At 38.4% G+C, this 26,084-nt stretch overlaps 1 protein-coding gene across 2 annotated transcripts in view; it reads right to left on the bottom strand.

Annotated features, from left to right (window-relative positions):
• NAA15 (N-alpha-acetyltransferase 15, NatA auxiliary subunit) overlaps positions 1-21,747 on the bottom strand; it is a 68,194-nt gene extending 46,447 nt beyond the window's left edge. Inside the window, exon 1 of one of the 2 annotated variants that reach the window (XM_061142379.1) lies at positions 21,413-21,747. In XM_061142379.1, coding sequence (XP_060998362.1) covers positions 21,413-21,466 — 54 coding nt within the window. In that variant the 5' untranslated portion in view covers positions 21,467-21,747. The remainder of the gene's footprint in view (positions 1-21,412) is intronic. The other variant, XM_061142378.1, reaches the window with a different exon arrangement.
• Positions 21,748-26,084: the final 4,337 nt, after the last annotated feature.

Here is a 26,084-nt window from a genome sequence, read left to right as displayed (position 1 = left end):
TTCTGTGCAACCCTATGGACTATAGCCTGCCAGGCTCCTCTGTCCATGGGATTTCCCAGGTCAGAATATTGGAGTGAGTAGCCATACTGGAAGATCCAGGGGATCTTCCCGACCCAAGGACTGAACCTGTGTCTCCTGCACTGCAGGCCGACTGAATCGCCAGGGAAGCCAAAAAGGCAATAAAAATGCCAAAAATAAGGTGACAAAAATGAACACACATAAAACAATTAACCAACTGGAAAATTCCCTCAAATAACTGAGTCTGTCAAATGAAAATTAAAAACCAAAGTTTATTTGAATATGAGATGCTATAGTACTTAGCTTTTTATTTTATCACACTTCAGAACAGTAATTATGTTTCAGTTCCTAATGATTATGTTCCTAATTAATGAAATTTGGTAGTCTTCCATACTGAAATTATACTAACCCAATTATCTTCTGTCAATGTGACCTGTAAAAATAATTAAAGATGGCATACCCTTCAGTGTGCATTTAAGGGAACAGACTTCAATCTATTTTTTTTCTAAAAAGCACTACTCCTACCAGGTCATTCATTACAAATGAGAGTAGCAGTCTCACAGTTTACTGGAAAAAGTAACAACAGATATTCAACTTACTTTATCCCAGAAATATTCCTAAAAAACTCTGCTTTTGCCCAAGGATAAACTCTAATGGCATACAGGGTTTACAAGAAAAACAGAAAGAGTGCATCATATTTCATTCAATAATTTCTTTCCTCCAAACATAAGGCCAGATATATGCATAATTCAGCTTTAATATAAGTGCCTGTCTAATCAAAATCCAATCTTATAAAAGCAGTCTTAAAATATAATAGTATAATTATAAGGTGTCCTTTTCTGAACCATTTAAAAGATGTAAATGAAAAAAAAAAAATAGCAATTTGCTTGTTTTTGCAACTCCCATGTAACACTATCACTAAAGTACATTCTACAGAACCATGGAAATAAATTTACCACAATAAGATTCTTTCTTTTTTTAAACCATAAGATTTTTAATATTGTTTTAACCAAACTTGTAGACTTAAATTTTTTAGAGAATTTATTTAGGGAAAAAGAGACTGAAAATACTACACAGTATATTGTGAGCAAAGATTTCACATCAGTTCAGTTAAAACAAGCTTTGTAAAATGACATAGCGGCAGACGTATTAAGTCTTCACAGTAAAATCATCAAACTAAATAAAAATACATGTACAAAAAAAAAAATACATGTCCACAATCCTGTCTCTGAAATTCTTGTATATGTAGAGTTCTTGAAATTTCAGAATTATGAATAAGGGTCTCCCTTAGCATGCAATGAATGCCACAGTATTCTATTCTTCACTTGGCTTCTATTAATTCAAAATTAAACATAGTAGTATCAAAATATTAGAACACTACTGTAGACTGTTAGTTTTCCTTAGCAACTAAATTTTAAAATATCAACACTGCTACAGAAACAGTAAAGCGCAACAGGACATAATTAAAATAGAATGAACTGTTCAAATCCCACGTGCTGAATGTTGGCAACATACCCTGAGACTCCTGCTTCTAAATGTATAGGAATAACTGATACAGCTAGCTGATGCTCCTGCCAAGCATGAAACTGGTTAAGTAAATAAATAACTATTTTCAGCCAGTGAACAAGGGCCAACACAGGATTGTGCACTTTCAGAAGGGAAACAAGGTAAATCTCAAGAAAGTTTTTTTTTTTTTTGCCTAGAGGCATTTTCCAGACTGTAAAATAGAGAGGAAGAACAAAAACAGAACATGGCAGTCTTACTGATCTAAGCCGGTATCGGAGTTAGAAACTGCCTGAAAAGATGAAATTTACAGAGCAAGGTATCATCAAAAAGAACTGTACAGATATGAAGTTTTAGAAATTTGCACCAGTCTTGGTCAAATATTAAATTGGTCAGGTACACTGCAGAATTCTACTCAAGTTGGCAAAGACTAACTACCAAGTAGCATGAACTAAATAGCTACTGATGCTTATATATGGCTGGAAGACATCTGAGTGCCAAACAGGTTTCATTAAATACTCAAAACCTTAGGAATAAGGATAATCTAGGCTCATTTTTATTAAAGCTTAAAAATAAGAACAAGCTGATGCACAAGCAAATTAACCACTTGCCAAAACAAAACTTTATTACAAAAGAACAAGATCCAGACACTTAATATCCTAGTGTCCATAATATACATTATGAAAAAACAGGAATCATTAGAAAAGTGAAGAAACAGGAAATTGTGACCCTGACCTACAGAAAAAAAAAAATCAATCAACAGAAACAGATTCAGAAATAATGGCAGAAGTAGCAGGCAGACTTTAAAAGTTACCGTTATGTATTATTAAAAGATTGAAAGGAAAATCATGAACATAATCAGAAAACAAACAGGAAATCTCAATAGAGAAATGGAATTATTAAGGAATGGAAATTGTACAATAGAAAAATACAGCATTGAAAATGAAAAGTTAATGATATGGGCTTAAAATACTAAACACTGCAGTGAGCCTGAAACTGGTGCAGTGAACAAAACCATGAGAGAGAACGTCAGTGGCTGCATGAACTTGAAAACATACAAGAGAAACAATCCAAGATGGGAGATGAAAGAGCAAAGTGAGGGAGAGGACACAGAGCTCCTACCTACAGCACAACATCCAGTGGTCGAATAGCCTAACACATACATGTAACAGGAGTCAGAGAAGAGGACAGAAAAACTAGAGTGGGAAAAATATCAAAAATGGCAAATTTGATGAAAACTCTAAACCCACAGATCCAAGAATCTCAACAAACTCCAACCAGGATGAATTAAAAGAAAAAAAAAAGAAAAGAACAAAACAAAATAAAAAGCCAAAAAAAAAAAAAAGAGGCACATCACAATCCTAATGCTAAAAAATAAGGACAAAAGAGAAAATTATGAAAGTAGTCAGGAAAAAAACCTGTATTCTAAAAGATCTTCAATTATCATCTCAGCTTCTACCTTAAGAAATTAGAAACATAAGAGCAAATTAAACTCAAAGTAAGCAGAAAAAACAAGTAAAAAGAACAGAATGAATGAAACAGGAAAAAAGAAAAAGAAAATCAGTGAAACCAAATGCTGGTTCTTTGAGAAGATCAATAAAATTGATAAACTTCTAGCCAAATATGGGCATGATCACAGAAGTATGCAGCAGAGCAAAATAAGGAGAACCCCAGCTTTCCAGTCAGAGGGTGAGACAAAGAGTCAAGGAAACAAAATATCAGAAACATCACAAAGGAGGAGGAACTGGGGAAAGCAATCTCATAAAGATGTTTATGAATTCCAGGGTTCATAAACATGCATGGATCTGATCACAACACTTTGACAACACAAGACTTTGAGAACTGAACAAATAGCTACATCATGCAGGCCTCAGACCAGCTACTGGATGGCACACAAGCAGGACAGAGCCACACAGTCTACAAAGATTTTAAAAACTGAACTGATGTAAGAACTACAGTCCACAGACATAGTTGGGGCTTACAGCCTGAATCTAATCAGATTTGCTGAAACAAAATTAACATTCTCCAAAGGATTTAAAACAAGACCCAAGGTCTGATACTAATATTCAGAACATCCAGGATAAAATCCAACATTATGTGGCATTTGAAGAAACAGGAAAATCTCAACTTGCATAGGGGGGAGAAAAAAATCAACCACACATATACAGAGACTTCTATTCAAGACTTTAAATTAGCTATTATGAAAATGTTGGAAGAAGTTAACTTCACGCGAACCCTTTGCAACATCTTAGAGGAGATAAGGACAGAACTCACTGTATGGACCCAATACTAGAATGGAGATAACAATGGAAAGAATCATTGTAGGGGAAAAATAGACCAATAAAATGTATCTAATCTGGATAACAGAAAAAAGTTTTAAAAACTGGTAGTGATTTAGTTGCTCAGTTGTGTTCAACTCTTGCGCCCCCATGGACTATAGCCCACCAGGTTCCTCTGTCCATGGAATGTCTCAGGTAAGAATACAGCGAGTGGGTTGCCCTGCCCTTCCTTCTCCAGGGGATCGTCCCAACTCAGGGATCCATACCTGCTTCTCCTGGATTGCAAGTAGTCTCCTGCACTGCAAGCAGATTCTTTACCACTGAGCCACCAGGAAAGAGCAGAACCTGTTTGCCAAGAATCCCAGAAGGAAACCCTCTAGGTGTCCCGGCACTGTCCATCAGCACCTTGGCTCAGCTGAGGCACTGATATCAATAGATCAGAGCATCTGAAAGTCACAACTTGAAGATTTTTTTGTCATAATATGGAAACGAAAGGAGTATGTCAAGGCTGGGAAAGGAGTACGTCAAGGTTGCATATTTCACTTATATGCAAAGTACATCATGCAAAATGCCAGGCTGGATAAGGCTCAAGCGGAATCAAGATTGCTGGAAGAAATATTAATAACCTCAGACATGAAGATGACACCACCCTTATGGCTGAAAGTAAAGAGGAACTAAAGAGCCTCCTGATGAAGGTGAAAGAGGAGAGTGAAAAAGCTGGCTCAAGATTCAAAAAACTAAGATCATTGCATCCGGTTCCATCACTTCATGGCAAATAAACGGGAAAAAAATGGAAACTGACAGACTTTATTTTATTTCTTTCCAAAATCACCGCGGACGGTGACTGCAGCCATGAAATTAAAAGATGCTTGCTTCTTGGAAGCAAAGCTATGATAAACCTAGACAGCATATTAAAAAGCAGACACATTACATTGCTAGCAAAGGTCAGTATAGTCAAAGTTATGGTTTTTCTAGTAGTCATGTATGGATGTGAGAGTTGGAGCACAAAGAAGGCTGAGTACTGAAGAGATGATGTTTTCGAACTATGGTGTTGGAGAAGACTCTTAAGAGTCGCTTGGACTGCAAGATCAAACCAGTCAAACCCTAAAGGAAATCAGTCCTTGAATATTTATTGGAAGGACTGATGCTGAAGCTGAAGGTCCAATACTTTGGCCACCTGATGCGAAGACTCTGATGCTGGGCAAGATTGAAGGCAGGAGGAGAAGGGGGATGGAGGATGAGATGGTTGGATGGCATCACAGGCTCAATGGACATGAATTTGAGCAAGCTCTGGGAGATGGTGAAGGACAGAGAAGCCTGGCATGCTGCAGTCCACGAGGTCGCAAAGAGCTGGATGTGACTGAGCAACTGAACAACAACAAGAAAATCATTTCACTGACCCTTGTAAAAACTTATTTCTAATTTTGCTAATAAGAATATGGAGGGTAAGAAATCTCCACAACAGCTGGCTATTTATATACATAAAATAGTTGGATAAGCTGTGAAAAGTCCAGACCTATTGCTGAAAGGAAGTTCATCCTCTTTTTCCAAACGCTTGTTATAGGAAAAAAAGGTTCCCTAAGATGTAGGAATGTGACATGGCAAATAAAAGAATCTAGGCTATTTATGTTAATAGAAAATAGTGATTTAGGTGATTTAAAATAGAAGATTTAAGCGTATATGTAACACAAATATATAATATATATATTTAGATTTGGCATTAACATTACATAGTGCAAGTGCAAGTCACTCAGTTGTGTCTGACTCTTTGCGACCCCATGGACTATACAAACCATGGAATTCTCCAGGCCAGAATATTGGAGTGCGTAGCCCTTCCCTTCTCGAGGGGCTCTTCCTTACTCTGGGATCGAACCCAGGTCTCCTGCATTTCAGGCGGATTCTTTACCAGCTGAACCACAAGGGAAGCATTACATAAGGTTAGCATTAATCTTCTTTAGCATTAAATATACCTTTCCATCGTTTTCTTCATTGCAAATTTTTTCAAAATTGATTAAAATGAATGCAGCCTCAAATCAAGCTAAATGATAAAAGCAAAATTTAGCTTTAAAATTAAGTCAGCCATCTGAAATGATGCCTCGGATTTGACAAAATAATCCAGGGGGTAGGGGTCACAGATGAAAAAGAATGCAGGGAATCGTTGTTTTCATATGCTTGAAATTTTCACAACTGAAAAGTTAAAAAGAAAACAAACCTTAGATATGCTAAAAACAACTCAGGAAACATTTATTTATTAACTTAATAAGAGCCTGGCTGGCACTTAGCACTGCCAGTGTCCAGTAACTATTAGCACAAAAGTATGGAGAAAGGGCACCTACAGTCTATGCACTCAAGAGCTATGGCTATTTAACATTTTAATTAGTTAATATTAAATAAAATTTTAAAAATTTCAGCAAAGCTCCTCAGCTACACTAACCACATCTCAGGTGTTCAGTCACATGTGACTAATGGCTAGTCAGTTCAGTTCAGTTGCTCGGTCGTGTCTGACTCTTTGCGACCCCATGAACCGCAGCACCCCAGGTCTCCCTGTCCATCACCAACTCCCGGAGTCCACCCAAACCCATGTCCATTGAGTCGGTGATGCCATCCAACCATCTCATCCTCTGTCATCCCCTTCTCCTCCTGCCCTCAATCTTTCCCAGCATCAGGGTCTTTTCAAATGAGTCAGCTCTTCGCATCAGGTGGCCAAAGTATTGGAATTTCAGCTTCAATATCAGTCCTTCCAATGAACATCCAGGAATAATCTGCTTTAGGACGGAATGGTTGGATCTCTTTGTAGTCCAAGGGACTCTCAAGAGTCTTCTCCAACACCACGGTTCAAAAGCATCAATTCTTCTGTGCTCAGCTTTCTTTATGGTCCAACTCTCACATCCATACATGACTACTGGGAAAACCATAGCCTTGACTAGACAGACCTTTGTGGACAATGTCTCCGCTTTTTAATATGCTATCTAGGTTGGTCATAACTTTCCTTCCAAGGAGTAAGCGTCTTTTACCTTCATGGCTGCAATCACCATCTGCAATGATTTTGGAGCCCACAAAAATGAAGTCTGTCACTCTTTCTACTGTTTTCCCATCTATTTGCCATGAAGTGATGGGACCAGATGCCATGATCTTAGTTTTCCCAATGTTGAGCTTTAAGCCAACTTTTTCACTCTCCTCTTTTACATTCATCAAGAGGCTCTTTAGTTCTTCTTCACTTTCTGCCATAAGGGTGGTGTCATCTGCATATCTGAGGTTATTGATATTTCTCCCGGCAATCTTGATTCCAGCTTGTGCTTCATCCAGCCCAGCATTTCTCATGATGTAGTCTGCACATAAGTTAAATAAGCAGGGTGACAATATACAGCCTTGATGTACTCCTTTCCCTATTTGGAACCAGTCTGTTGTTTCACGCCCAGTTCTAACTGTTGCTTCCTGACCTGCAGACAGGTTTCTCAAGAGGCAGGTCAGGTGGTCTGGTATTCCCATCTCCTTCAGAATTTTCCACAGTTCATTGTGATCCACACAGTCAAAGGCTTTGGCATAGTCAATAAAAGAGAAATAGATATTTCTCTGAAACTCTCTTGCTTTCTTGATGATCCAGCGGATGTTGGCAATTTGATCTCTGGTTCCTCTGCCTTTTCTGAAACCAGCTTGAACATGTGGAAGTTCACAGTTCACGTACTGCTGAAGCCGGGCTTGGAGAATTTTGAGCATTACTTTACTAGCATGTGAGATGAATGCAATTGTTCCGTAATTTGAGCATTCTTTAGCAGTGCCTTTCTTTGGGATTGGAATGAAAACTGACCTTTTCCAGTCCTGTGGCCACTCCTGAGTTTTCCAAATGTGCTGACATACTGAGTGCAGCACTTTATTTTTTTTTTGAGTGCAGCACTTTAACAGCATCATCAAATAGCTCAGCTGGAATCCCATCACCTCCACTAGCTTTGTTCGTAGTGATGCTTCCTAAGGCCTACTTGACTTCACATTCCAGAATATCTGGCTCTAGGTGAGTGTGAGTGATCACACCATCGTGATTATCTGGGTCCTGAAGATCTTTTTTGTTAGACTAATGGCTAACATAGTAATTCAGATATAGAACATTTCCATCGCAAAAAATTCTATTGGACAACACTGCTCTAGAGTCCCGAGTTCAATTCTTAGCACTTAACAGTTCTGTATCACTGGCTTAATTAAATTCATTAGTGCTTCAACTGTGTCACCTGCAAAATGTGGACATTAACAACCTTGCAGGGTTAAGGTGAGAAATACAAGTGTATACAAAGAATCTGAGTAAGCACTCAATAAAATGTTTATATAAAGAACAATATCAGTTCTAGCTCACAATATATATTTAGACCCAACAAAATTTGATTACAGAGAAACATGAAAGCAGAAATTGAATTAAAATACACAATCAAGAGGAACAACATCTCTATTCTGAGGTGACGTTAATGTTCTATCAACACCTCTTAAAAGGGGCATAGGCTGCAAGGGTTTCTGATCCGTCAAAACTAAAAGAACAGTATGCTCAAGACAACTAATAGAACAATACACTTAAATACCTGTGCATTTTACTGTAGGTAAAAGTGTGTGTTAGTCACTCAGTCATGTCCAACTCTTTGTGACCCCATGGACTACAGCCTGCCAGGCTCCTCTGTCCATGAAATTCTCCAGGCAAGAACACTGGAGTGGGTTGCCATTCCCTCCTCAGGGGATCTTCCCAACATAGGGATCGAACCTGGGTCTCCTGCACTGCAGGCAGACTCACTGTAGGTAAGTATACTTCAACTTTTTTAATGTTTTTAATCTCTGAAAAACTGCCTTTATCCTCCCTTTCCTTTAATTCTTTTAGTTGGAGCTTCCATTCACAGACAATATGCTATCCTTCTCATATCCTACAGTTTTTGTCAAACTATTATAATCATGAAAACAAACTTAAGGATAATTTCTTCCCCTCCTGGTTTTATACTTTTTAAAAAAATAATCTTGTCCTACTTCTGTAATAAATGTCATCTAACACAAGTGGTCACAGAACTCTTGCTGGTACCAGCTCACTCTACTGAAATGTTGTATAGTTATATTGAGCCAAACTCTATCTCCCTCTAATTTCTGTTTTACTAATTCTAGCCCTTAAGAGTTCAGTTTTCTCTCATTCAAGCTAAACATCTTTGTTCTTTTAGCTGTTTCTCACATGAAAGTTTTAAGTCCTTTGACATTTTGTGGCATCCTCTAAGGTGGATACAATATTGTTCCCAAACCTGTATATTTTATTAAAACCAGTAAAATTTTTAAGAAATTAATTTAAATGGGGTAGCTTAATTTAAAAAAAAAACAAAACACTTTTTAAAACTCCGTCAGTATTTCACAAAACAGAAAGTACTTCAAAAATCCAGAGTAACAAGTACACCGTCTCAGAATAGAAATAAAAGGTCTGTGAAAATTTTGCACCAGTATTTTTGCAGTATGTCAGCATTAGGGAGTCATCATTGGTCTGCATCACTCCAAGTTTTGGGTCTAGAAATTAAAATTACAGATAAGGTCTTACTAGCAGCAGAATTGAATGTGACAATCATCATCTGCTCTCTAGATACTATAACCCTGTTAATGCATTGTGAAACATGCCAGACTTCCCTTACCTTTCTTTTTTTCCCCATCAGCATTAAATTATGTCACTTGACAAAAGAAAATTCAATGAAATTTTAGAATTCCTGCTTAATATGAGTAGAACTCTGCTATGAATGTGAGTGTTTAGGGACAGGACAAAATTCAATAATAATTCCAGGTATATACATATGATTAAGAGCCAGCTATTTAATTGTTCAGTTGCTAAGTTGTGTCCGACTCTTTGCAATCCCATGAACTGCAGCACACCAAGTTTCCCTGTCCTTCAGTATCTCCTGGAGTTTGCTCAAACTCATGTCCTTTGAGTCAGTGATGCCATCCACCCTTCTCCTCCTCTGGTGCCTCCTTCTCCCCTTGCCCTCAATCCTTCCCAGCGTCAGTGTCTTTTCCAGTGAGTCGGCTCTTCACATCAGGAGGCCAAAAGCACTGGAGCTTCAGCTTCAGTATCCGTCCTTCCAATGAGTATTCAGGGTTGATTTCCTTTAGGATTCACTGGTTTGATCTTGCAGTCCAAGGGACTCTCAAGAGTCTTCTCCAACACCACAATTCAAAAGCATCAATCAGCACTCAGACTTCTTTACAGTCCAACTCTCACATCCATACATGACTACTGAAAAAACCATAGCTCTTTAATAGAACCTAATTATTTCAATGATAAAAAATCCCAACGAGCTTAAGGAAAACAATAGAGTGGTCATGGGGACACAGAGAAGTACAAGCGATTACTCAATTATATAAACATAAAATATAAATTATTTTAAAGCAAACACTACTATTTTCCAGCATAACACATAAAAACAGAAATGAATTATTTATAGGATAATGACTGGCCCCTAATTTCTAAACATTATAGAAGTCCTCATAAAAACCATACAGGCCAAGGAAGATGGCAAATAAAATCACCCAGAGCATTACAGGAAGATGAGACAACTAAAAGCTAACTTATGTATAAGTGCATAGACATTCAGGACCAGAAGCTCCAAGTTTCAAAAGATGTCCAAAAGAAGAATCAGGCAGGGTCCCAGTGGTCACTGAATCTGGGTTATATTAACTAGGATTCACCAAAGTCAGAAGTCCAAAGAAAGGACTGAGAGCAGTGACTACCGGGAGTCACAATACAGAGGCTCAAAAAGTCTGCAGGACCGAAGGTGACAGTTTTAGTAAGGCACAGCTTTGGAGGAGAAGGAGACACCTTGAAAGGAGAAAGTGTCACTTGAAAGCTTGATGGAGAGGGCAGCACCGAAGAAAGAGGCCCTACTAAGTCAATACAGAACAATGGGAGACAGGGAACTTATTTTATTTTTATTTACTTATTTTTAATAGCTTGATAGTTTCTGTTGTTTAGGCTGTGGTTGGTCTTCACTGCAGCACGTGGGTTTCTTTAGTTGTGGCGAATGGGTTTAGTTGCCCTGTGGCATGTGGGATCTTAGTTCCCTGACCAGGTCCTTGATCTGAGTCCCCTGCACTGGAAGGCAAATTCTTTACCACTGGACCACCAGGGAAGTCCCGAGGGGACTTATTTTATTTTTATTTACTTATTTTTATTACTTATTTTTAATAGCTTGATAGTTTCTGTTGTTTAGGCTGTGGTTGGTCTTCACTGCAGCACGTGGGTTTCTTTAGTTGTGGCGAATGGGTTTAGTTGCCCTGTGGCATGTGGGATCTTAGTTCCCTGACCAGTTCCCTGATCTGAGTCCCCTGCACTGGAGGGCAAATTCTTTACCACTGGACCACCAAGGAAGTCCCGAGGGGACTTATTTTAAAAACTGCATTTGACTGTAGCAACAAAGAGGGTATTCCTGAACTAAGAGACTGAAGAAACCACCCAACCTCACCCAAAAATAAAATTGTCTGTATTGCTGGTACAGTAAAACCCATCACAAATAACCTGAAGAGGAAAAAATGAACTCAGCATCCATACCAAATTACTTACAAAGAATTTTTAAAAGTGAAAAATTTGGGCAGATGAAAACACACCAAGAACTATAGCAATAAAACTGAGGAAAGATGTAACACTTCATCACACATCAGAAATAATTAAAAAACAGATGCAGACATAAAAGAACATCTCAAATCAAATACTCAAAATTTTAAACAGTGAGTAAAAAGTTTAAAAAACAGGAACAAAGTGAATTTAAAATAGAAAAAATCCCACAAAACCATCTCAGAAATGAAGACTAAATTATAAGATATACAATATAAAAGAACTGAAGGGAAACAATATAAAAGAGATGCAAAGATCCAATAAGCAAAGGTCATGGAAGAATGAAACAGCTGAACTAATATTTGAACTAATATTCAAAACTACAATTACTGACTCAAAGAAAACATAAATCTACACTCTGAAAACACATACCAGGGAAAATTTATCTAGAATAGTCAACACAGAGACATAACTAAGTAAAATAATTCAACTTTACAGATAAAGGAAAACTCACATCTTCAAAAAAGACCACATCATCAACAAAGAAAAGAAAACCAGGTTGGCAGCAGCAACATATAAACAAGACAATGGCAGGGCAATCATTTTTAAGAAATCGAAGAACATGTGAGTCAAGCTATCCTTCAAATATCAAGACTGTAGAAAAACACTTCTAACATCTAAGCCCTTAAAAGGTTTCCACAAGCACAGGTGAGGAATCTCTATTAGACAGTAAGTTTCATCCAACCAAGAGATGATAAAACTTCAGAAAAAGGTCAGTCACTTAAATATTAACTCTATTTATAGAATTAAATCTAAAACAAAGGTACTGATGAGAGTAGAATATACATAAAATGGCATGTTTTCACAAAGTAATAAAGTCAGAGGAAAAGAGACAAAAAATTGAGTAGAATAAGTTCATTCACACATTAATAATCACAGCATAAAATTCCCTACCCTCCACACCCCTAAATAAGAAAAAAGAGAACTAAAAGTATTTTATTTTTTTCTGGCCGCACCTGCAGCTTGAGGGATCAAACCTGGACCCAGAGGGTAAAACAGTCGACTCTGAACTGCCAAGGAGTGGAGTCCAGAGTCAGCTGGACCTGCCAGGGAATTCTTAGGAATTTTTCAAAGTATAAACATAAAAGTAACTCACTAAAAAATATAAACCTCCTTAAATACCAAAAAGTATACAAAACAAAATAAAAATATTTTTTAAAAAATTACAAAATGAGTAACATAAAACCATGATAAGGTCAATTAAGTGAAAAACGTAACATCTTTAACAGACTGCTGCTGCTGCTAAATCACTTCAGTCGTGTCCGACTCTGTGTGACCCCATAGACGGCAGCCCACCAGGCTCCCCCGTCCCTGGGATTCTCCAGGCAAGAACACTGGAATGGGCTGCCATTGCCTTCTCCACTTTAACAGACTACACCTATATTATACATTTACTAACACATATGCTTTAGCACTTACCAAGGACTTTTAACATATCTCACTACCTGACCAGTAAAGTAAGGCAGAAAAATACTGTTTTTCTCTTTTTACTCAAATTTACAAACTAAGGCTTAAAAAGCATAAAAGATAAAGTAAAGCATAGTCAGGATTAAAACCCATCATCTTAAAACACAAACTGAAAAAACATGTAATATTTTATTTCTGTTTTAAAAGTGTTACTTAGTCACCCCTTTTCAAAAATCTTTAAAAGGAATTAGCCTGAAACTTTTGATATTCTGGGTACAAAGCTTCTTCGAACAAAGAAAATGTCTGAAGAAGTTTAAGTCTATTTAATGGCAGTGGCAACTAAGTTGGCAACGAATGTGACACTGTCTCAGGAACTAGACGCAAGACGTTCTGGTTTAGTAAATGACACACAGCAGAGTGAAGGAAGAGCTGCTGAGACCAGGCTGTGTGATCTCTAAGTTCACGTTTGGCCACTTCCAGTGGAATACTAGTTTTGAAAACATATATTTGCTCCAACACGATTGATACTTAGGGGCATTTTGAGCACACTAAATTTGAAGTCTGCTTCTGTAGGATTTGTCTACCAGAAATACTAGGTGAATCAGAAAACTGCACTCAGCTAAAATGAGCTGAATAGGCACGCAGAGCACTGACACACACCTCAGACATCCAAGCCCCCTCAGTTCACCCTGTGGGTTACAAGTCACACCCAGCCACCTCTGGTGTTACAACTTTCTCTGAGTTTTAAGGTAATGCTCCTTCCATCACTTCACAGTAATTCACCAGCTGCAATCCTTGACACCCACTTCCACAAGCAAACTTCCAAAAGGCAGTATTTGTATTGCAGTATTTACGTATCTGTTAGCCATTTTACATATGTAAAACTGCTTTCAGTTTTATTAGGTTCTTACCTTGGTTTCTAATTTGTTACCAATGAAGTTTTTAATTGTTGTGGCCCAACTCCATTTTTCCCACAAGCTCTGTGGGTTATTACCTGATTTTGGTCAGCAATTGCATAATGCACTGACTTTCAAGAACTTATGTCCTAATATAGAACAACTGACTGTATATAAAGCAATTAGAAATATCCTTTAAACAATGCAATCATAAGTATTGTTTACACTTATTACAATTTCTTCAAGAGTAAAACAAGATTTATATCAGCTAATATTGGGGCGGGGGGGGGGGGGGGCGGCGGGGCAGGAAGCCTAGCACAGAATCTAGCTCAAAATAGATGAGCAATAAATGCCAAGTTACTACATTTTCCCTTTCTTAAAGATTCTGACTTAGGTCCAAAGCACTGATAACCAAAGGTGAAAAACAGGATACCGTATTAAGTGAAAGCCATTAACACAGGAGAAAGTTTTTTTTCTTAAATCAGAACTACCACCATGTGTGGAAGTACACAACCAACTTCAGGGACTTTTCTCCCCCTAGGTCTGTATTCGTTAAAGCAAACTTTCATTTCTCCTTTCACACACTATCAGATAAAACACCTCTTAAAAATTACAGAGAAATGTTCAACTATTTCCTCTAAAAAAAAAAATAATCTTTAAAATTATCACCAGCTTCAAACAAGATTGTAATTATCCCAGAAGGTTTTAGGTGAAATTTCAAAGGATCTCAACTGAAAATGTGTTCATATTATTATACTTATTAAAGAAAATCTCAAAAAAAAAAAAGAAAGAAAGAAAATCTCAGTGGAATACAGCATATAAGGTAACAAAAACACTAACATCACCATCATTTATTTCTATATTGCAATTTACATTTTACTTTTAAATAGCCAAAAAGATTGCTTTTATTAATCTATAATGGATTAATTCCATAATGATGGAATTATTTTAGTTTCAAATTAAGTAGTGAAAATACAATTCATACCTTCCTTACCCAAAGCAGGGGGGCGGGGAATCACATGCAACAAATCAAACTAGCTTTATTGTCCTTGTTTTTAAGTTACAATTTTAATACAAGTTTGTACAGCATGCATCTTAAAACAGCTTAAATGTAATGTACTGCTGACATGCCAGGGAAATTCCCAGAAGTCAAGACTAAGGTTTTCCTTCCCTTCATATTCTACTATATGCACTAAGAACCATCGCTTTTGAACCTGTTCTTACCATCAACACCAGCAACTGACATTATTTCTGAGATCATTTTCCACTAAGAATCTTAAGTTCCTCCCTCTCAGTAGGGCTACTGCCTACTGAGAGCAGAGTTGTGTTAACATTAGATGTGAATGCTGACAGTTGGCCAGGCTCACTGATTAAATGGCTTGCTCTGCTACACCAGCTTGCCAGCAAGCCTTTCTCAAATTCCAAGAATTTGATTTTTAAGTTTTCTAAAAAACACCTACAAAGCAACTCTAAATTACAAATGTTCCCCCTTCAAACACTTTATATTCCTATCTCATAATATCATATACACTGGTCCTCACCCCTGACTTTATCAGAATCAGTTTTAGAGCTTTAAGAAACTACAGATGACTGACCCAACAGGGTCCATATGATAAATATGCTCATTTAATCCAGGTACCATTTTTCCTCCAACGCTAACGTAACCAAAAAAGAAACAATAAAAATTTTCTCTTATGCTTTTGTGATGGGATAAAGGCCATGTAAACAAACCTAATACTATGATTCATTCATAAATACAACTTCCAAGGCCTTACCAAGTAATACAGGTTCTGCCTGATATCCTACAATTACCTCATATAATACTGTATCTACAATGCCAAGGCCCAGGTTAACTCCCTTCTCCAAAAACCTTTACGCAAGCACAACATTCAAAGATAAAGATTTCTCTCTCTTGCCCTGTAGTCACTGTCTTCATGCCCACTTCATCCAAAAATATGTACTGATTAACAAAGTCCCTATTCTCACAAAACCTACATCTTAATTGTAGAAGACATGTGATAAATTACTTGTATATATATGTGTATGTGTATATATACACACACATACATCAGATATGTCAAATAATAAGGAGAAAAATAAAGCAAGGAAGAAAATACAGAGATGAGTTGAAGAGGGCTTTAGGTCAAGGAATGCCACAATATAACATTTAGAGAAAATCTGAGCAGAATTCTATCAATAAAAGGAGTAAGAGAAGAAATGAGCCATGCAGGTATCTGGAGGACAAAATTCTGAACAAACAGCCTCTGTGTATGATCCCTTCTATAACCTAGCTTTTTATGTCCAAAAGCACTTTTATGAACAAAGAAAATAAATTTGAATCAATGCTTTCTAAGAAATGCATTATCAGAGGCAGAAATATTAAAGGAAATAAGAATGCCCACTAAACAAAGAGATCCCTTCTGTTAAAGCCAGTTGGCCACTAGCTCTCCTGTCCATCAAACAGAGCACCACATCTGCCTCTGTGGAAACTGCTTTTAACCAGTCTTCAAAGTTAACAGCTGGAATGGCAACTCTTTATCATCAAATAACTTAGTTTGTATAATCCCCAGTAAAGGTTCAAGACTGCAAGGCTTTGAGATACTCACAGAATCGAACATTAAATTCACGTTCCTATTAGCTTTTGTCTGCTTTTCCACACATATAATGTTGTGCATTACAATCGAAAACTAAAATGTAGTCATTCATTTTTTTTTAAACCAGAATACTCTATTCCCAAAATACCTGCACAAACAAGTATTGTAATCTACTCTCTTAACCCCAAAGCATCATTTCTTAAATATTTCATGTTTCTAACACAATAAAGCATTTAAAAATACATATGCTCTGTCAGTTTACATAAAGACAAATACTTATGTGTTTGTTCACCCTACACCCATTCCAGTAAGAATTTAGGATAGAAAGTTAAAAGAAAACAAATTAGTGAATCTGCAACATTATCAGTTTTTTCTTCTCATAAGATTTTTTAGACTTTTTATTAGAAGCATTAAAAAATAAAAAAACTTTAAATGTTGTGCCTTATAAGGTAGTGTTTATTAAGAATATAGCTATATTTACATTATAGCAAAACTGCATTTCGTTTTCTAATTCACCTTTCAACAAATTCATTCTAGTTCAAATGTTTGATTACCTACTGTATACAGAAGAAAGGGGACTTCAGAGCAGCTAAAACTTTGTATCAATTTTTTGTTTTCATTATATTCTAAACATATACAGTACAGGCAAAAATATATTAAAACCAATTTCAGGGTTACTATCCACACTCAATTGCAAAACTATTATAGTCACACAAATTAAAGTCAGTTGACCTTCCCATGTGCACATGGAAATCTCCTTGTTAACAATTCCTAATTTTAATTCCATGTGCAACTCAATCCAACCTACATATCATTAACTGTAGAAACAGCACTTTTTCCAAAAGCAATAACTAAAATGAAATAATTTACCTACAATATTTTAGGTACCCACAACATGTGTAGCCACCAACAATTATTAAAACTCCTTTTAATAAAGAACGAGGTGGGTGTGGATAAGTGCCCTGAAAAGAATTTCATTCCTTACACTAGCTGTTAACCTTAATCTCAGTGTGTTCCTTAATAAACATGTCCCTATCTTGAGATGCTTTGAGACTAGAGAAGGATTCTACAGGTGCACTGTCCACTGTGACTAATTGAATTTAAGTTAATTAAAATTAATAATTCAGTTCCTCAATCACACTAGCTATATTTCAAGTGTACAACAGCCACAAATGGTCAATGGCTATGATAATAGACAAAACAGGTACAGAACATTTCTATCATCACAGGAAGTTCCACTGTGCAATACAAAGAGTAAGTTTCCAATAAATTGCAAATATTATCACCATGCTATGCTAACTTCTCTTTCCACTTTTCTAGGAAAGAAAAATTTTATCCATTAGACTTTTAACTAACCACATAAATCATTCAGGCTATAGTCCAAGAATAGATTAATGCTGTACTTATTTTAAGTACTTCCAACTTAAGATTTTTTTTCTTACAGTTCACACTAACATCTAAAGAGAACAGACAATAGAGCAAAGGCACCAACAGTCACCAAACCAGCTTCACTCAAGGTATCAGGGTATGTCCCACTCCTTTTCAAGTGGGCTAAAATCTACAAAGGTGTGGCTCTCACTCTACCCAGGCAATCTCATTATTCCTATGCTTAAACTATATCCCAAGAAAGTCATGTAAAGATCTGGTAATGCCCCTCAAACTATTTAGATAAACAAATAGCATCATGAGTAGGCAAATACACATTTTCTAATAACTTAGTTTTCCAAACTGTTAAAATGGTATGTAATTACAACAACAAAACACCTCTGGCAAACACAAATAACTCTTCTTTAAACTCCCACATAATATTACATTAAATTCATCACCTGCTCTTTCTATAGACAAATTAAGACATATTTTGCAGACATTTTGACCAACTCATGGCAAGGCCTTAGCATTTCAGAACACAGCAGAGTAATATGGGGGGGAAAGATGGGCCAAATATGCAACAAAATTGAATTTCAGATACCAACTAGACTAGAACAAGCCAGGAAAATCCACTACAGAAATTCTGAAATTTTTTTACACACCGACGTGTAAACCAGGTTTCTTTTGAAAATTAAGGCAAAAACTTACTTCATTATTTTGAAATCAGTGTTTCAAATTTCTTAAAAATACAAACCAATTTCATTCTTATATAACTTTACTACGAACAAGCAGGATACAACTAACAAAGCACTAGCTGAAAAACTGAATGCTAATGGAAGGATTTAACAGTTACTAACCTAGCAACACTTGATTACAAGGTAGATTATGTGAACTTCTGGGGGGAAGGAGGCAGAGGTTGAAATCAAAAGCAGTAACTACTACAAGTACTGAAGTAGCAGAAACAACTTTGCAAGAGCAAATACTAACCATACTTCAGTTAATAATGTTTTCTTCATTTTTAATGTAAGAGAACAATAAGGATATTATATTCCCTTTCATTTAATGATTTTTACATTTCCTCTGCATACACTTTATAACAAGAAGCCCTTTAGCGCCTTGATTTTAGCAATGAATTTAAGGGACTTCCTCCACTATCACCAGCAAATATTTCTTTTTTTTTAAGTTTAAGATGTTTAATCAAAAATTGTTATGCTATGAATGGTAAAGCAAACTGAGGTACATCCACAATGTAGAATTCTACTCAGCCATTAAAAGGAACAAACTATTGATACACTCAACAATCTGGATGAATCTCAAGGGAATCTGGTTACACACACACACACACACACACACACACACACACACACACACACACACACACACACACACACACACACACACACACACACACACAGGCTAATCCTAAAAAGTCATGTACAGTATGACTCTTTTCAGTAAACATTCTTCAAATGACCAAATTATAAAAACAGAGAACACATCAGTGGTGGTTGCCAGCGTCTCAGGTTAGAGGAGATGGGAGGAACAGGAGAGGGTGCGGTTCTAAAAGGGCAACAGAGGGATCCTTGTGCTCACGGAACTGTTCTGTAGGTTGACTGTAGTGATGGTTATGTAATCTACACGTGTGGCAACACTGCAAAGAACTAAATATACACACAAATTAGTACAAGTAAAATGGAGAAATCTGAATAAGACTGGCAGATTGTATCAACGTTATGATATTGAACTATGGCTTTGCAAAGCATTAGCAGTGGGGAAACTGGATAAAGGGTACAAGGTAATCTCTCTGTATTATTTTTTTAAATTATGTGCAACTCTACAGTCAACCTCAAAATAAGTTTGTTTTTTTTTAAGTGCTTCCCTAACAATTAGGAAAATTTAATAAACTGGATATTAGACAATATTAGGGAGTAATTATTGTTATTATGGTTATACAAAACGATATCCTTACTCTAAAAGGATGCTTGCTGAAGCATGTAGGGATGAAGATCAGGCCAGCAATTTCCTTTTAACTTTTGTATATGTGTAAGGACAGAGAAAAAGCAAATCTGGCAAAACGTTAAATGTTTACAGAATTTACAGGGGCTCCTTGTACTCATCTCAACTTTTCAACTTGAATTTTTTCAAAGTAGAGCTGGGGAGGAAGATTAACGACAAACTACTATACTAAAACTACATCACAGTCGAACCTACACACCAATTATTCCTTTAAAAGATACAAAAATAAACTTCTGGTGAAATAGTGATACAGTCCTACACTCCATTTAGTCTAAAAACCAAAAAATTGGCAATAAGGATTTCAAGGTAACTAAGAGTTACACCGTATTGGATGTGACTTTCTTACATTTCCATACTTAATGACTAAACCTATAGGCATATGGATGTTCTTGTAAAATCAAAGTTAGTTCAACATGTGTCTAGAAAACCCGGGTCCTTGGAGCTGTTATACTTTTCAAACAAACGAAATACATTTAAATCGCAAAAGGAAAACACTAACACTTCCGAACACACACTCCAAATTTAAGTCTTAAGTTTGGTTGCTGCTCAGTCTCTCAGTCGTGCCCGACTCTTGGCGACCCCATCGATTTCAGCTCGACAGGCTGCAGCGTGGCAGCTTGGTAAACGTAGTTAATTCTTTCAAAGAAATGTATGCATGAAAGCGGCAACCCACTCAACAAAACCGTGCTACAGAGTGTTAATTATAGCACCTAAGCTACAAGACATTCTACAACGTAAACAGTCCCTCCAAACACCATCTTATTAATATACCAAAAAAACAATGCAAACTGCACCTATCTGAAATGCAGGAAATTATCGAGCCTGAGCTACCGTCAAAAACATCCATTTCAAAAGTTCCTATATTCTCTTTTCTCTAATTTCTTGCATCCGTGTTAACACACTTCAGTCTGCAAGAAACCCTTGTCTAGAACTTCTCAACTAAAAGCTCTCAACTTTTCACTTCCTACCGGACCGCCCCCTCGCAATGGGCCCCACCTCCAAGGAGGGTGATGGGGTGGGGCTGTTTCCCGCTCGGAAACTAAGAAATAAATGTCTCTTCCCTACTCCAGAAAGGAGGGAACGAGAGAGGCCGAGAAGCTGGAGACGCAAGCATCCCTACTGCCTACAAGGGTAGTCGTTTAGAAAGCTTCCTCTCCCCTTCTGAACGCCTTTCTTCCTTCCCTCCTCCCAGGTCAATCAGGGACCCCGAGTCGGGCGGGGACAGGTGAATCCCAAGAGGAGAGGAAGAGGGAGGGACTGACCATGGAGGGAGAGCCGCGCTTGGGCAATGAATGAGCGGTGCGGCATCCGCACCACCTGTTCCTTCCAAGGGTGCCACCCTGGCCTGCCGGCAGCGTTCCCACACCAGCCGGGCCGCCGCTCCTGCCCCTGTCGCCCGTTTCTCTGCTGAAGGCAGGCCTCTCCTCCCTTCGCTCGGGACGAATGAGAACCGGTCGTCTAGAAGCTGGGAGCAAGGGGCCTACTCCGGAACCACGGCCTTCGGAGCGTGGGGACCGGGAGGAGGAAACCTGCGGTCCCGGGCGCGCAAGCCGAAGAGGGAACCCCAAGGAAGGGACGAAGGAGTGCATTCGGCCTGACTAGGAGTACGAAGGCGGGGTCCCGGGCGGGGGTGGCCCGGTGCCCGGTGGGCCGAGGTTAGGGGTGACAGGCCCGTGTACCGGCTAAATCCTCCTCTCTGCCTGCCCGGAGCCTCACACTTACCAGGATCCGCTTGAAGAGCGCGTTCTCCTTGGGCGGGAGGCTCACGGCCGGCATCGTTCCGGCTCCTCCCGCTGCTCCCGCCACCGCCCGGCTCGGTCAGCCTGTTTGTCCGACCGCCGCCGCCGCCGTCGTCCTGGCTGCTTCAGCCTTGATTGCCCGGATCCACCGCCGCCACCAGGCCTCAGGTGTCACCGCGTCGCCCAACCCCGACACCCCCTTCCCCTCGTAGTCTTTTTTTTTTTTCCTTTCTCACTTAACACTGCCGCCGCCTCGCCCCCCCACGGGTCTCCGTCGGCGGTTCACGTGGTAACTGAACAGACCGACAGAGGCAGCCAAAATGGCGGACGCCGAGGGCTTTCCCACCCGGGTCACACCTACTAGCGCGCAGGCGCGATGACCTCCTTTCCCCACCTCCTCTGTCCTGGAGCTTGCTGGGAAACCTGGAGGCCGTCAGGCCCGCGGAGGCCTCAAGGGTCGCGCCAGGCCCCGCCTATCCTTTCGGTTTCTCGTCTTGGAGGCGCCGGGGAAGCCTGGGGAGAGTGACCGGCTGCGGTTCCGACCGCCTCAGCATCGCGTCTCCACTGCTAATTGCTAGATTGGCCTTTCATTCATTGGGTAGGCTCTCCCAGTCTGTCTGATCAGAGTTTGAGCCTGAAGTGCTAAAATGCGGGTGTTCAAGAAGCGCTGTGTTTGATCGTGGACAAAGTGCCTGGTTGAGCAGCAGAGGCGGAGGAGACTTGTAAACTGATACAGAGAGGATGGAGCTTAATGGAGTCTGAAAAGCGTGAAAGAGTTAACCGATTAAATGGGCCTGGCTGGGGCATCCAGGATTTACTTTGTTACTTTAAGAGGACCCTGGAAAGGTAGTCAGCCTTGCATTGCCAAAGAAACGTCTGAAGGTTAAAGTGTGTGTTTTTATTTTATCAGCGAGTTCATGCAATGCAGTGTTGAGTCACCTTGGGGTAGTGAAGAATTCAAGGTCACTGACTCCCTTGCAGCTGGCTTCAAGCAAGTGCTTAATACTCTGACTGCCCGTCACTAGAAATCCTTAAATCTTAGGAAGCCGAAGAGTATCCGGCAAGGATACTAGAGAACTGCTGCAGTAAGCAAGGTCAGACTGGCTACTGAATAGAGCCTCTTCGAAGTCATGTCACTAAAAATCGACAGTGAAACTATTTTAAAAGTGGCATTCTATCAATGACCACAAATTTTCACATCATATGAACAATTTTTATCTTTGATTGTTTTTTATTATCTCTCTCCAGATCCTGAATTCCATCAGTGGTAGCATTCTTTACATCGAGTCGTTAAATAAGACTCCCAGTAGCTTTGCTCTTTTAATCATAGTTACACAGATATTTTGCTGGTTTTGGCTTGCTCTTTAATGCGCCATGGAAGGTGTGAGTTGAGTAAGATGTTCTCCTGTGGAAAAATCTGGGACTAATACTTGGGTTTTCTGACTGTTATCTCAAATGCCCTCTCCTTTTGCATGGGTCACCAATAAGATCGTTGCAGTCAAATTGCAGAATTTCTTGAAATTCTGTGATCTCTTTAAAAGTTTCATTAAGAAAATTCTGAGTATAAGAAACAGTGTTTGAGTTTTGAAATATGACCAGTTTTTTTAACTTTAGTTTTAAAAGAAAAAAAAACTAAGAACTAATTTAGAATTTATAAAAAACAGTTTTTATTTAGTGATAACCTTCAAACTTCACACCCCCCCCAACAGGTTTTTCAACTATATGAACTATTAAAAAGTAGAAAAATTGTGTAACTTAAGGTGATAATTTTAGCTTAGTTTCTCACTCAGGTTTCCAAATCTCTAGCTTCATATCCGAAAGTACTTTTAGCAATGTTATTTGCTATATTTTTCGGAGTACTTTTAGCAATATTATTTGCTATATTTTTCTAAATTTCTCCTGTAAATAATCTGTTTTCACCATGAGGGAAGAAAGTTTCTGATCTTTGAAACACCAGAAGCTGACTAACTGAATAGATGAGCCAGCGATATAGTTTGGCAAATATGTTCCTTTTGGCTGATGACAAATAACAATATTTAAGACTCAGTGAATACTAGTCTGATTCAACATTTATGTGAGTTACATCCTAGTTCAAATGCACCTACTGATAGTTGGACCACACAGTCCGTGATTTATAGCCTGAACTCAATAAAATGTCTACTCTGATAGATCACCACTATTTGACAAATAGAAATCCCATTTAACAGGTTATGCTCTGAATGACAGCTATGTAGGGAGTTAACATATCCAAGGTTAGATGTGAGGTGGTGATGATGATGATAATGGTTAGTTCATTCATCTTACCCCATGTATTTGCATGTCACTTTTGTGATAAGTCAACCATAACCAGATGGCTCAGTGGTAAAGAATCTGCCTGCAATGCAAGAGCCGCAGGTTTGATCTTGGGTGGGGAAGATCCCCAGGAAAAGGAAATGGCAACCCACTCCAGTATTTTTGCCTGGGAAATCCCATGAAGAGAGGAGTCTGTTGGGCTCCTGTCCGTGGGGTTGCAAAAGAGTGACTAAACAACTAAGTCATTAACACTAAACACAAACTAAACACTAAGTCATGACTTAGTGACTAAACAACAACAACCATAAATATATAACTTTGCAAACTTTAATTCTACAGAAGGGAAATGTGGAGTGAAATTCCTGTCTTCAGATATGTAACGTGTTCTCTATTGACACTTTTATATCTTTATATATTTAAATTTTATAGAAGGAAACATAAAAGAAATATATGTATTTGCCACTTAACATTTACAAAATATTAACATTCTGTGATTGCTTCTTTCTATGTTTTTTTTTTTTTTATTTGTTTGCTTCCTTCTTTTAAATAAAAGCTTTCAGATACTCCTTCCGTCCCTCTCTAGATTCTGAATTTGATATCGAGTACTCTCATGCTTCATAAATCAATAAACATATTGTTGTTGTTTGGTCACTAAGTCATGTCTGACTCTTCACAACCCCATGGACTACAGCATGCCAGGGTTCCCTGTTCTTCACTATCTCCCGGAGTTTGGTCAAATTTATGTCCATTGAGTCATTGATGCTATCTAACTATCTCATCCTCTGCTGCCCCTTTCTCCTTTTGCCTTCAATCTTTCCCAGGATGAGTCTTCTCTTTCGCATCAGGTGGCCAAAGTATTGGAGCTTCAGCTTCAGGATAGTCCTTCCAATGACAACTGCTCATGGTTGATTTCCTTTAGGATTGACTGGTTTGATCTCCTTGCTATCCAGTTCAGTTAGGTCGTGTCCGACTCTTTGCGACCCCATGGACTGCAGCACCCTAGGCCTCCCTGTCCATCACCAGCTCCTGGAGTTTACTCAAATGCATGTCCGTTGAGTCAGTGATGCCATCCAACTATCTCATCCTCTGTCGTCCCCTTCTCCCGCCTTCAATCTTTCCCAGCATCAGGGTCTTTTCCAATGACTCAGTTTTTCACATCAGGTGGCTAAAGGATTGAAACTTCAGCTTCAGCATCAGTCCCTCCAATAAATATTTAGGACTGATTTCCTTTAGGACGGACTGGTTGGATCTCCTTGCTGTCCAAGGGACTCTCAGGAGTCTTCTCCAACACCACAGTTCAAAAGCATCAGTTCTTTGGCACTCAGCTTTCATTGTAATCCAACTCTCACATCCATACATGACTACTGGAAAAACCATAGCTTTGACTAGACGAACCTTCATTGACAAAGTAATGTGTCTGCTTTTTAATATGCTGTCTAGATTGGTCATAACTTTTCTTCCAAGGAGCAGGTGTCTTTTAATTTCATGGCTGCAGTCACCATCTGCAGTGATTTTGGAGCCCCCAAAAATAAAGTCTGTCACTGTTTCCATTGTCTCCCCGTCTATTTGCCATGAAGTGGTGGGACCAGATGCCATGATTTTAGTTTTCTGAATGTTGGGTTTTAAGCCAACTTTTTCACTCTCCTCTTTCACCTCCATCAAGAGGCTCTTTAGTTCCTCTTTACTTTCTGCTATAAAGATGGTGTCATCTTGATACCTGAGGTTATAAATATTTCTCCCTGCAATCTTGATTCCAACTTGAGCTTCATCCAGCCCAGCATTTCTCATGATGTACTCTGCAAAGTTAAATAAACAGAGTGACAACATATATACAGCCTTGTCGTACTTGTCAGTAAACGTGTAGGAAGTACTTTTATTTTTCTGTACTGTGTTCAGTCCTTGCTTTACTTTAAGCCTCCCTAGGATATGTGAGTTGAGTAAAAATATCTGGGACTAAAAATTTGGTTTTCCAGCAACACAGATAGACCTGGAGATTATCATACTAAGTGAAATAAGTCAGACAGAGAAAGACAAATATATGATATTGCTTATATACCGAATCTAAAAAGAAAAAAAAGGATACTAATGAATTTATTTACAAAACAGACTCACAGACTTAGAGAACAAAATTATGATTACAAGGGGGAAGTGAGAGGGGAAGGGATCGACTGGCAGTCTGGGATTGACATGTACACATTACTATATTTAAAATAGATAACCAACAGGGGCCTACTTTATAGCACAGGAAACTCTGCCAAATATTCTGTAACAACCCAAATGGGAAAAGAATTTGATAAACTATAGATACATATATATGTAAAAACAAAATCATGATTTTTTGTTTTTAAGCTTCTAACTCTAAT

This window comes from Dama dama, chromosome 5 (assembly GCF_033118175.1).
Source record: "Dama dama isolate Ldn47 chromosome 5, ASM3311817v1, whole genome shotgun sequence".
Taxonomy (NCBI): Eukaryota; Metazoa; Chordata; class Mammalia; order Artiodactyla; family Cervidae; genus Dama; species Dama dama.
Note: the sequence above shows the minus strand (reverse complement) of the source record. Positions and strands in the feature narration are given on the sequence as shown.